Raw genomic sequence first — 13,172 nt, 5'->3', positions numbered from 1 at the left:
CGCCACTAGAGAAAGCCCGTGCACAGCAACGAAGACCCAACGCAGCCAAAAGAAATAAATTAAAAAAAAAAAAAAAAAAAAGTAACAAAGATAAACTATGCATCTACCAAAAACTCAGTGTTTATATTACTGATAAAACAAGAAATAGAATAAGTATGTAATATGTAATACACAAAGATGTATAACCTAATTATTAAATTTTATTATCATATAACTTCTGATAGAGCACAAATTTTACTTTTAAAATAAAACATGCTGAAAATTTAAAAGGAGGAAGGAAGAATATGTTATCAAACATTAAATTCCACAAATTCAAGTGTTCAAGATGCTTTTTTAATCACATTTGTTCTTTCCTTAATTTAGTCTACACTGATGATTGTGACTTAAACCAAAAGGAATTAAGTTAGTGTTTAAGGAAAGTTATCAGTTTGGTTATGTTGTTTGATCTAAGGTAGACAAATTACCACAGATTTTAATTCAAAAGATAATGCAAAGCAGAAAACAGTACAAGTCAGATTGAAGACAATAACTGAAATTTTTCTGGGTGATATTAGAACTGTTTCTCATAGCTTTTTCTCAATTATCTTCTTAAATAAGATAAGGCGTAAGAAGTTCTGACTCCTTAATTGGGTAGCCTCCTAAACTGCTTCTGGGTAATGAGTGAAAAATTAAAGTATTCTTGCCAGTAATTCCCGAGGTATGTAAATGATTTCTTGGGAATAAATAGTCATTTTCTAAGGTTCAACCCTAAGGTCTGTTTGTTCTTAATTATATAGCAAAAGTTTAATATCAGACCATGCTCTCAACCACAAAATCAAAACAAGAAAACTGCATTGAGACAGATTTGGAGGAAGAGACTAAGAAACCTGCAGCACTGTACTTGCAGGAAAAACAAACAAACAGAAGAAGAAAATGCACCCAAATTGTTAAAAGTATCAACATCCCTGGGAAGCTAGATCAGTGATCCATGAAAGGGCTGCTTTCAAAAGGAACATACATTCTTTGCAGATTTTAAAAAAGCAAATGTTACTTTTCAAAGTAAAAATCTATAAAGGCAAATTTAATCAAACTCCTGATTAAAACTTTTCAATAGCTAACTATTCTCCTGTACAGAAACAGTCAGTATCTTAACACAAGATGCCAGGTGTTTCATTGCTTTGCCCCTGTTTTCCTTTTCATCTCCCAAACTTACCACTCCCTGCCTTGCAATCTTTACCATTCTAAGCTACTGCTGTTATATTGTGCTGTATTTATTAACGTATATTATAAAACCTCATTTACCTTAGCTTACTTTTCTATGATATAGTCCTTACATATTTTGTTACTAAGTACATCAGGGTTTTCTTGACCAGGGATTTATTAAGATGAAGAAGCGATTTCTAGAACATTATCTAGTCAAATATATATTAATAACTAGTTCCAGACTAGTAACATTTTAATAAGAAAAATTATTTCTAATGATTTATGTTGTTTCCATTATAACACAGCTTAATAGAAAACAGACTGGTGGACCCAAGTCCCAAATTCCAATTCTAGGCTAAATTTGAACTTTTGTAGTAAGTAGGGAAAGTAATTTTACTCAATCTAGAAAAATGCCCCTTAACCACTTTATATCAATGCTTTTCACTACTTTTTGAAATTGAAGATAAAGGAAGGTCCACATGTTTTGTGATTTTTTTTTTTTTTTTTTTTTTTTTGCCTTTACAGTACCTCACAAACTCCAAGATAATCATTTATTTAGGAACAAGAGAAAACAAAATGAGAAGCCTCAGTTATCGTTCTTTCTTTGGTATACCGTATGACTTTAAATATAACAAAGGATAATACACAGTACCATAAGCAACATTTATAAAAATATATCCTATTCTAAATGTAAATCATCCCATTTCCATGCACATATCCATATACATATTAAATAGAAGAGTTTCATTCATACATGTTTTCCTTAAGCATTCACAATGAATATTCTAGATCTACTGGACTTTTTTAAAGGATGCTTACCTTGATGATGCACTTGGCTGTCTGAAATTTGTTTTTTAGGATTTTTTACCTTAATACTTGCAGGTGAGGAGGGATGGACCAGCGATGACCGGCCAGAAGACTGTGGTGTAGCTCCAAAATCAGATGAACAGTAAGAGTAACAGTGTCTGCCTGCCTTACTTTCTTTACCAGTATCTGGACTTCTTTCTCTTTCCCCCATGGCTTTGAAAAATGGCCTCTATTCACATAATTTCACAGATTCTTTTCTTCAGAAAAATCCATGGCAAGCCTGAAGAGCATTTTTTAGAGTCTTCAGATCCCGGGGATAATATCCATGTATGTGCAATTTGTTTTCTCTCTGTATCTGTAGTCCACAATTCACAGGAGGGACCAGAAAATACACTTTTTCCCCTACAATTAAGGAAGGGGAAAGGAAACTCATCATATTTCATGAAATAGGTTTCTACAGTTAATTACAATGAAACATACTAAAAGCAAAATAATATACTGTTTATAATTTTTAAAAGAGACTGTAATTTAATTCATCTATATTTTCACACAGTTATTTACAGTATTTGGAGAAAAGACAAACTGTCATAGCCTAGATAGAGAACATGTAAAGTACCTGACATATACTTGCTTCTGAATAAATGTTAACTGCATTTGACTCCCTTGAATCTTAAGACTTAAAATAAACACAAGTGCTGATTTTTAATAGGTGAATTATGATCAAATCACCAATTTCTTTTTTATTTTTTTTTTATTTTTTTTTTGGGTGGGGTGTGGGGGGATGGTGGTAAAGGACAAGACTAACAAAACCAAAGAAAAATATCTAAAATTGCATAAAAATGTAAAACTGAAGTATGTAAAAAAATTAATCAAATTAAAGCACTTGATGAAAAAACATTTGCAACATGACAGAAAAATGGTTACCACCCTTAACAATAAATACCTCATATCATGCCATAAGAAAAACATGAAGTCAAAAGATAAATGGGCAAAATCTGTTCAGTATGATAGCTACCCACATGTAGCTACTGAACACCTGCAATGTGGCAAGTGGGAATGAAGAACTAATTTTTAATTATGCTGAATTTTAATTCACTTAAATGTTAAAAGCCACATGCACTGGTGGTTAGCTGACTGGACAGTATAGCTGTAGAGGAAAGTGGGAAGCAGAGTTCAGGGACAGGGATACGAGTTAGACTTCTTTATCTATAACTTTTGTAGACTCAACTTTGGAAATAATAATTTTTAGAAATTAGATTTTTAAAAAGCATTTCCTATGAATCAAAAGAAAATGAAACAAATAAATGTAACTATATATACAGTTGGTGGCAAAACCACACAGATTAACCAGTTCTAATGACTTTAAAACACAATCCCTAGTGAGATATATCCTACTGACAAAAAAGGCACAAAATTTTTCTAAAAACTGCTTTCAATAATCACATTGTTGGCATTGTTATTCTCAGGCTTCTACATGTGCACTGTGAGATAAAGCAAACAAGTAATTACATTGGTTCGGTTAGGTATTAGAATTTTCTAAAACAAACAAGTATAAGCCAATACGAGTTTTAAAATTCTGGAGCCCAAAATGTGAATTTGGAGTATCAGTATGAACTTATAATGGATTTTACATTTAAAAAAAAAAAAAAAAAAAACTGTTTCCTAGCTCTGTCCACTGAAAAACCCTAGAAGCAAGAAACAAACTAATAGCAACAAACATTCCCAGCACCCAAATGTAGTGTCTAAATACCATTTCCCTTCAAAGAAACTAGTAGAACTCCTTGTAAAATGTCTTATTCCACATCTAAGAGAGGAAACATACAAGATGAACCTAAGAATCTAGAAATTTGGTCATACTAGAGAGCAAGAGAGCTGTGAGGCACTCCTGATGGAGCATCAGAAGGGCTCGGGAGCGCACGCCAAGAAGCTCCGACTAGCCAACAATGGGACAATTGCATCATCAATAAGAATTATATCAGCAAAGGACTAAGACACATCAAATATGCTTAAATTCATGAGGTCATATGTTATTTTAAAAAAACTAATTAGTCACCTCTGAAAGACACTAGGCAACCAACTCATTCATCTGAAATTGATACCTAAAGAGAAAAAAATCAAACAGGTATCCTGCCTATACTGTTACGAGCTGTATCTTAAAATAACAAAACAGTAGATAAGGGGAAGTATTGGGTTGGCCAAAAAGTTTGTTTCTTTACAGAACTATTCTAGCTAATAAATTAAAAAGGGAATATCAGAATGACAGAATTAGAATATTGCCACTTGGTAGCTACTAATGAAATAATGAAAGTAGACAGTGCTCACTAATGGCTGCTAACACTACAGAAAAGAAATAATCAGACACTGTGCACCTTCCAGATAGGACACAAGGATACCTCTGAAGTAATCTGCTCCTCCTACAAGAAAAATAAAATCTGATTCTGGTCAAACTTCTAAACTGACATGACAATTTATAGAAAATACAGGGGACAGAGATACAAGGAAGCAATTACCGAAATCCACACTGTGGCAAATCCTACAGAACAAACTGGCTTCTTTAACGCATAAATTGCAAGCAGGAAAAGAAGAGATGGCAAGAGGGTTTCTATATTTTTTTAAAGTCTTAAGGAAAACAAACAATTGCAATCTACGAACCTTGTTTCAATCTTGATTCAAACAAATTATATAAAAGAAAATTATAAGATAATTGAGAAAATTTAAACACTGACTGGATATTTAATGACATTAAGGAATTGCTATTGCTTTAGGTGAGATCATGATATTGTGGTTACTTTTTTTAAAGAGTCCTTATATTTCAGAGATAGATGTTGAGATATTTATAGGTAAAATTAAATAATGTCTGGGGTTTGCTTCAAAATAATCCAGGGGGAAGGAGGTAAAAGTAGAGATTAAATAAGACTGGCCATGAGTTAATAAAACTATGTAAAAACTGTGGAGACTTGCAGCTTCAGTATTCTACCTCTTCTTTCATATTGTTTGAAATTTTCCTTAACAAAAAAGATTTTTTAAAAATCAAGCAAACAAACTTAGAACTTTGTTTTACTTCCTGGTAGATTATTAGTGCCTGGCAATCTCAGTCTCTGTTACAACTAGCTAATCTGATCTGAAATCAGCAACAAGTACTAATATTAAAAAATATATAAATCAGTCTGAATCTTCCAGTTTGCAATCATGACAGAAAATGTTTACACATTTAAAAAACTCTCTAGGAAAAAAGGATGATGGATTAAAGCAATTAAGTGGCTCCTTCACTTATTAGCTGTGCAAACCTGGAGAAGCCACCTAACTTCTCAATCTAAATCTAAATCTCAATTTTCTCATCTGTAAAGTGGAAACAATAATGGTAACTACCTTAAAGAATTGTTGTGACAATTAAATGGGATAATTCAATAACTATCACACAATAAGCACTTGGTAAATATCAATAATTATATATTACAATTCAAACATACAAGATGCTCAGTAAATTCTGATCAATACTCTTTGTCAAAGACTTTCAGTTTTAACAGTATAATTAAAAGTTGACTATATGATATGGATGAAGATTATTTCTGTTCATATGCACATAGCAGCAGTAGCTCCCTGTGACCTATCCCATGTTAAGTCAGGGGTCCCACCTAACTTTTTCTTGCAAAGGGTAAGAATCCACAAAAACATTACCTGCCATTCATCTCATATACACCAACACTAGCCCTCTCCCCAACCTCTGCCCCAAATATATACATATTTAAAAAAAAAAAAAAAAGGAAATATCCATTGCCCCATTATCCAAATCCTGTTTCCTGGGACAACTATTTTAAAGTCTTATACTTTTTTGCTTATACTATTTTTTTATTGAAGTATAGTTGATTTATAATATTATGTTAGTTTCAGATGTACAGCACAGTGATTCAATTATGTGTGTGTATCTATCTATCTATATATATATACATTCCTTTTCAGATTCTTTTCCCTTATAGGTTATTACAAAAATTGAGTATGGTTTCCTGTGCTATACAGTAGGTCCTTGTTGCTAATCTATTTTATATATAGTACTGTGCTTATACTATTTCTTGAATTAGCAATTTTAGACTATGAAAGATGAGGATTTAACTCACACCTCATTTTAAATGGCTGCAACATGCAACTACATGTTGGTTATGCAGAGTTTTTTTCTCTAGAATTCCTAATTGTCCTTTTTTCTTGAGAGGAAAAAAACATCTTTCTTATCACATCACTGATATCTATCAGTTTCTTGGTCATTCTATCTATAGCCTGAAATCCATTATTCTTCCTCTTAAAGACGTTTTTCTTGGAGACCAGTAATTTCCTATTCTAACGTAAACCAATTACTTTCTACCCGCTGCACCACTGTCATTCTGGAATTACTTTTACTGTACTTCTGAGTTAATCTACCATTTCTAGTGGCCCATGTCATTGTCTTTATTAGTTTTCATTGTATTTTACTGCTCCATATCCTCAAGTAACTTCTTCAGAAACGGTTATCTGAGGTAAAAGTTCTGAGTCTTTGCATGCCTGAGAATGTCTTTATTTTGCCTCATACTTGATAGTTTTCATAGGTTCCAAATTCTAAGTCACTCTCTCTCAGAACTTTGGAGACACTGCTCCACTGTCTTCTAAACCCTCAGAGCTGCTTATGAGATGTGACAGTCATCCTTTTACTCAACATATACTTTTCTTGAGCTCTCATTATGCAACAGTAATGAAAAAAGAACAACGAAAAATCCCTGCCCTTACGGCGTTCACACTCTAGTTATGTTCATCTGATTCTCACTCTTTATAGGTAATCTTTTTTTTTTTTAACTCCCTAGGAACTTTTAGGATTTTCCCTCTTGCTATACTGAAACATCACAATGATGTATGTAGGTGTGGTTCTTTTTTCACTGTGTTGCCCTTTTCTTCCCCTCTTCCTTTTAATCTGGAAACTTGTGTCTTTAAGCATGAGAAATATTCTTAGGTTTCTTTTTTGATAATTGACTCTTCCTTTACTCTTTCTGAAACTTCTACTGGTTAAATAACAGACTTGCTCTCTTTGTCTTTTTGGACTATTTTCAAAGACATTTACTCAATTTATCTTCTAAATCATCCAGGATTTTTTTTCTTTTAATTTGTGCAAACATCTTAATTTCCAAGAACTCTTTCTTGTTCTGATTTTTTGAAATAATTATTCCGTTCTTGCTTTAATGAGGCAATACATTCTCTTTTCCCTGAGAACACTAAATAAGACATCTTGTTTGTTTTAAGATCTCTTCTGATCCAGAAATTATCTTTGTTTCACGTAGTTACAGTTTTTCAGTTTGTTCATCTCAGGTTTTTTTATACACTGCTGATTTTATTTCTTTGAAGATAAGTTTTGGTCACCCACTGATATTTAGGAAAGAAGAAAAAGAAAGAATGAATGGAAACCATGTACATGTGAGCGGGGCCTCCTGACAGGCACACGTTGCTTTAGGGTGAACAGCAAAGAATCAGCCAGTATGCTGGGGACTCCCTAAAAGTTAGCAATGAGGAGGGATTATCTCCAAACACAAATGTCCACCATGGCAACTCTACTTCTTCTTTAGTGTCATCTTTGTTTTTATTTCCAGAAGAAATTACTTCTGTGTTTTTTGATGGGAAAGGGAGTGAGGGGTGAAGGGCAGAGAGTATTACACTGACAGTCGCTGTGCATGAGCTTGGGTGGGAAAGGAGGCACAACTATTCCATTTATAGTTTTTTAATTATTCTTCCTCCCCATTTTCAATTTTCCTTTCTGACTTTTTAAATCCCAAGATACTCTGAGACTGTTGGATATATCAGAATATTTCTCTGCTGCAGTTCCCTCTTGAATATCTTGGGACATAGTTCTCTCTGTTCTAATCTGTTCCATCCATCATTTCTTTCATGTTTCAGAAATGTGTTGTAATCTCTCGTCTACTGAGAGTACTCTATCATTCTTACAATGTTATAGGTTTATTCTCTTTTTTTCTTTAATATGATTTTAATGTTGTCTCCAAGTAGAAGAAGAGACAAATATATATGGTCAGATCTACATCTTCAACAGCAAATATAAGTCATCTTTAGGCTAATTATTTATAACAATTATTCTCGACCTTTCAAGACAACTTCATATAAGCAATCACTTTTCCAAAGTTCATGAAACTACTATTCAATTCATACACTTATTCAGTTAACAAAAATTACTGATGATACAGATGCCATTTTAGACAATGAGGAAACTAAGATGAGCAAAAATATACTATAAGTTCTTTTAGGGCAGCGTCTGGCTCTTCCATCAAAGAGAGACGATTAAGAAAAAACAGTCACAATAAATTATGTATGTATCCTTTATATATTCCCTGAAAATATTACATGCTAATTACATGAGAACACTTTAAAAGTGATAAATTCAAGAACAGCCCCCCAGGACATATATGTGGAGAAAACCATAATTCAAAAAGATACAGGCGCCCCAATGTTCACTGTAGCACTATTTACAACAGCCATGACATGGAAGCAACCTAAATGTCCATCAACAGAGGAATGGATAAAGAAGATGTGGTACTTATATACAATGGAATATTACTCAGCCATAAAAAGAAGGAAATAATGCCATTTGCAGCAACATGGATGGACCTAGGGATTGTAATACTAAGTGAAATAAGTCAAAGACAAGTATCATATGATATCACTTATATGTGGAATCTAAAAAAAAAAATGATACAAATGAACTTATTTACAAAACAGAAACAGACTCATAGGCTTCGAAAATAAACTTACGGTTACCAAAGGGGAAACGTTGTGTGGGGGAGGGATAAATTAGGAGTTTGGGATTAACACATACACACTACCATATATAAAATAGATAATCAACAAGGACCTAGTGTACAGCACAGGGAACTCTACTCAATATTCTGTAATAACCTATGTGGGAAAAGAACCTGAAAAAGAATGGATATATGTATGACTGAATCACTTTGCTGTACACCTGAAACTAACACTACATTGTAAATCAACTATACTCCAATGTAAGATAAAAAATTAAATTTTAAAAAAAGAATAGCCCCAGGAATGCTAGAGAATATTTTGTTACCTTTGCCAAACTTCTCATTACTTAGGATCTATGCTGAAATAAGGTAGGTATTTCTAAACTATGTATCCCATATTATGTTACAAACCTTCATGACAACAAACAAGCATTCCTTAGAAAATACAGCAACCCAAATATCTAAGCCTTCCTAGAAAATGGAAATTTAGACACTTGTGAAAATTTTCTTTCATAAAATTAGTCCTTAGTCCTTGTAAGAACACTGTTGCCTGGCTGTCAGTGGCTGCCAGAAAAACAGTTCAAACAAGCAAACAGGAAAACAAAAGTTAAAAAGTTAGAGAAAAAAGAAAATGCATGAAATATTAGACCAAAATATGAAAGGAAGAAATGGATAAAGATGAGGTAAGACAACTATTAGAATAATAACTAATAATTTTTTTACGAAGTACAAACAAAAACAAACGAACTACTATAGTTTAATAAGATTACGTAACAATTTAGCACCGGAAGGAACCCTGGGGAATCACTCCTTTCTTTGGATAGATTAAGGAAACTAAGACCCAGAAAAACAAAGTGACTTACCCAAGATCACAATTTATCTAAGGTCACAGACCTAAGTTAGTAAAACTGGAAATGGACTACACATTTTCTGACTCTTGGTTCAGGGACCTATTCAATATTTCAACACCAACCATCGATGAGAACTACCTCATCTTTAAAGCCACCTCCACGTGCATCTATTCCATAGTGTGGCGCTCCCCCTACTAAAACTGAAGCAGCATTTCTGCTCCTTTTTAGAGCTAAACTGTTCACCTGTCTTCTTTCCCACTCCTCTCCATCTCCAGGACTGTGCTCCTGCAATTCCGCCCTCTCTACAGGATCATTCCGATCAGCAAAGAGGTTCTAGTAAAGCTGTTGCTTGACTCCACGTCCTACCGCATCTACAACCCAATTTCTCCACTCCAATTTTCCAGTAAAAGTTTTCGAAGAGTAATTTATAATCTAGAATGTCATCTCTACCTCCTTTCCAACAATGTTTTTCTGAATCCACACTAGTCAGGTTTTCATCCCGACCGTTCCACTGAAATAGCTTTTATCAAAAGAGACAATGACATTCAACCTGGTGAAATCCAAGAACCAATTTTCTGTCCTCTTCATCCCTGACCCCACAGCAGCATTGGACAAGACTGACCAGTCCCTCCTGCCTACAACACTCTCTTTTCTTACTTAACTTCCATAGCCACCTGCCTTCCTGGTTTTCTCATTACCTCGTTGGCTGTCTCTTCCCAGTCTTCTTTGTTGAATCTGCCTCCTCTTCCTGACCTCTAAAGGTTGGAGTACACAAGGCACCACATATTTGGCCCTCCTTTCTTTTATCTACACTCTCTCCTGAGGTGATCTCACCTAGACTTCATTTACCCTGCCTTTCGGATTCATATATTCATCTTCCTATTTGACAACTCCAGCTGGGTATCTAAACATCATTTCAACCTTACATGCCAGTACAAAATCATGATCTATCCCCTTTCTACTCCTACCCACTCTCTCCTATTTTTCTGATCACATTAAATGGCATTTTCATCTACTAAATTATCCATTTCACAAATCTAAGGATCATCCCTGATTCCTTCTTACTCTCACATCCCACAACCAAACCATCTGTAAAACCAGGCTGTTTTATCTCCAAAATATATTCCAAATTTGATGATTTCTTACCATCCCCACTGCTACTGCCCTGGTCCAAGCCACCATCTTTTCTCACTTGAACTTCTACAACAGCCTCCTGATATCCTGCTTTCATTTTTGTTGCCCCAGTTAGAGAAAGCTGTTGAAACTTGACAGAGATCAGACACCATTACTCTCCTGCTTAATACCCAATTTGTTACTAATTGATATTTGCGGTTTGTCCGAGGCCACAAAGTGAATGAGAGGGGTTTAAACTCAGGTGAAAATCAATGAGAGGGGTTTAAGCTCAGGTGGAAGTCAGTGAGGGAGTTAAGCTCAGGTGGAAGTCAGTGAGAGGGGATTAAGCTCAGGTGAACTGGACCCGTGCTCTTCGCCACTGTTAAACACTGCCCCGTGGTCCTGCCGACTTAAAACACCAAGTATCTGAGCACCCACTACAATTCACCGATGCCAAGAAGGCACTTTTATTTTGGCCAACTCTCCCCTCTTCTCATCCCATCTCTGAAGGATGTGTAAAAATTTCACAGCCTGCACCAAAGAGCCTTTCCACTCTAATCACAGTCTTAACTTCCTATTAATTCCATGGCTACCGAGAGCCTCACAGCCTCCTTCCCCTTCTTGCCCCGTCCCTCCTTTCCCATCTTCAGTGTCTACAGGCCTCTAGGGCTTTCTAGTAACTCCGAACCCCTTCTCTAGATCCTCCTGCAAGGCGCTCCCTTCCTTCTCTTCCTGATCCCCCAAAGCAACCCCTCCCGAACTCGTTCTCATCCTAACTTCCCAATCCCCCAACTTTCGGTCAACCTCCCCTCCTCCCAACCCCCTCCCAGCCGCCGGGCTCCAGATTTGTTTTCCTAGGACTTTTCTTCTCCCCGCGTCCCCCAATCCTCCTCCATCCCTAATCCTTTAACAACTCCACTCGCACGCCCCCATCTGCTCGCCGGGTCCCGCACAGCCCGGCCTCACCTCGCACCCTCAAGTCCCCCCTACCTCCACGCCCACCCCAAAGCCCACCTCCAAACCGCTCCCGCCCCTCCTCAACGCCGACGCGGCGTCCGCCTCCTTACCTTCTGTCCGCGGGGCCTCGGCGTCTGGCCGCCAAAGAGGGGGTGCCAGACTCGGCTGCGGGGTGGGAGCTCAGGGGGCCGGAGTGCGGGAAGTTTGAAGACGGGGCTAAAATAGGGGCGGGGACGTCAGCTCCCGGGTTGCAGCTGCGCGGCGACCTCGGCTCCAGGGTAACGGAGGGGGAGGCCCAGACTGCACTGCGGGACGCCCGCAGCCAATGATAGGCCCGCCCCCGACCTCCCATTGGCTTCTGTTGTTAGAGGGCTCTTTCTATTGGCTTCAGTGGAACCGGAAGGCGGAACGATTAGTACGAGAGTAGGCGGCCATTGGTTGACCGCTCTGGCTGTAGAGGCTACGGAGAGTGGCGAAGTCGTGCACGCCGAAGCTCGGAGAAGCGCGCCCGGCCCTTTAAGCTGCGCGAAGCCAGGGGCGGCTGCAGAGGGTCTAGGGCCCTGGGTGGTGGGGGGTGAAGGGCGAGGGCGGAGAGGAAAGGGTTTACCTGAAGTGAATTGTAGAAATGAGCGACTGCGTAATTGAAAACATTGAAAATTGTCTCGAATCGTTTTTGGAAATCGCTTGGTTTTAAATTAGAAATTAGAAACAAATAGCTAGTCGCTTCTCTTGTCTTAGCACTGAAATTGCTGATTTTCAGGAGGATGTGGAGTAAGTGTACTGATGCTCCTGCCTCGAAGACCTGGCTTTAGTGAAGCACGAAAGCGCCCCGAATTAGGCTTAAAAGTGATTGTTAGGTTTTGGAAGGGGTTTGAGGCGGAATGACATTTGTGGCGCACGTCAGTAACCTACTGAGAGCTGCTTTAAGGCATATTTTCCCTTCAAAAATAATTGACAGTGTATTAAACGGCATTAATTTTGGGAGGCAGGGAAGGTAAAAAGAAAATCCTCTCTGCGATGAAGTTTCTTTCAAGCCTTTCTGAGCCTTCTGATTATCAAGATGGTTTAACACCATACTCCGCTGTTCTCGCCTTTGTTAATTTCTTTAGCACCTTCATTCTGCAGAGAATCTAAAGAAATTTCTCTGTTCTGCTTTCTTCTCACTCTCCAGAAGGATTCAGGTTGTTGGCCATTGATTGCATTTGGTATTTAAAACGCCAAGTCTTACACTAGAAGATCAATACATCTAAAATAAAAACATGGGTTTGGGGATAACTTTTGTTGTTAGGGGGTGGAGGAGGTCAGGCTAACAAAAGCTGGTTTTTGGCATTCCATGTCTTAGCTAAAGATTATGTAGAGGTAAATATCAGTAGTAGATTCCTGTTGAAATGAGTTATCTGTTCTTTTAAAGTCTCTAAACAGCCACCAAAGAAAAGGAAGGTTAAACCTTTATCTATCTACTAGGCTATTGTTCATAGGTGTCAATGATGCCAATAAA

General features: G+C 36.9%; 1 protein-coding gene across 1 annotated transcript in view; it reads right to left on the bottom strand.

The window, feature by feature from the left end:
• LCA5 (lebercilin LCA5) overlaps positions 1-11,966 on the bottom strand; it is a 61,561-nt gene extending 49,595 nt beyond the window's left edge. The window contains exons 1-2 of the mRNA XM_059942093.1: positions 11,785-11,966; positions 2,002-2,391 (exon numbers count right to left, since the gene is read on the bottom strand). Of these exons, the coding sequence (XP_059798076.1) occupies positions 2,002-2,200 (199 nt within the window). The 5' untranslated portion in view covers positions 2,201-2,391; positions 11,785-11,966. The remainder of the gene's footprint in view (positions 1-2,001; positions 2,392-11,784) is intronic.
• Positions 11,967-13,172: the final 1,206 nt, after the last annotated feature.

This window comes from Balaenoptera ricei, chromosome 12 (genome assembly GCF_028023285.1).
Source record: "Balaenoptera ricei isolate mBalRic1 chromosome 12, mBalRic1.hap2, whole genome shotgun sequence".
In the NCBI taxonomy this organism is placed as follows: domain Eukaryota; kingdom Metazoa; phylum Chordata; class Mammalia; order Artiodactyla; family Balaenopteridae; genus Balaenoptera; species Balaenoptera ricei.
This window is presented reverse-complemented; position numbering and strand designations above follow the sequence as displayed.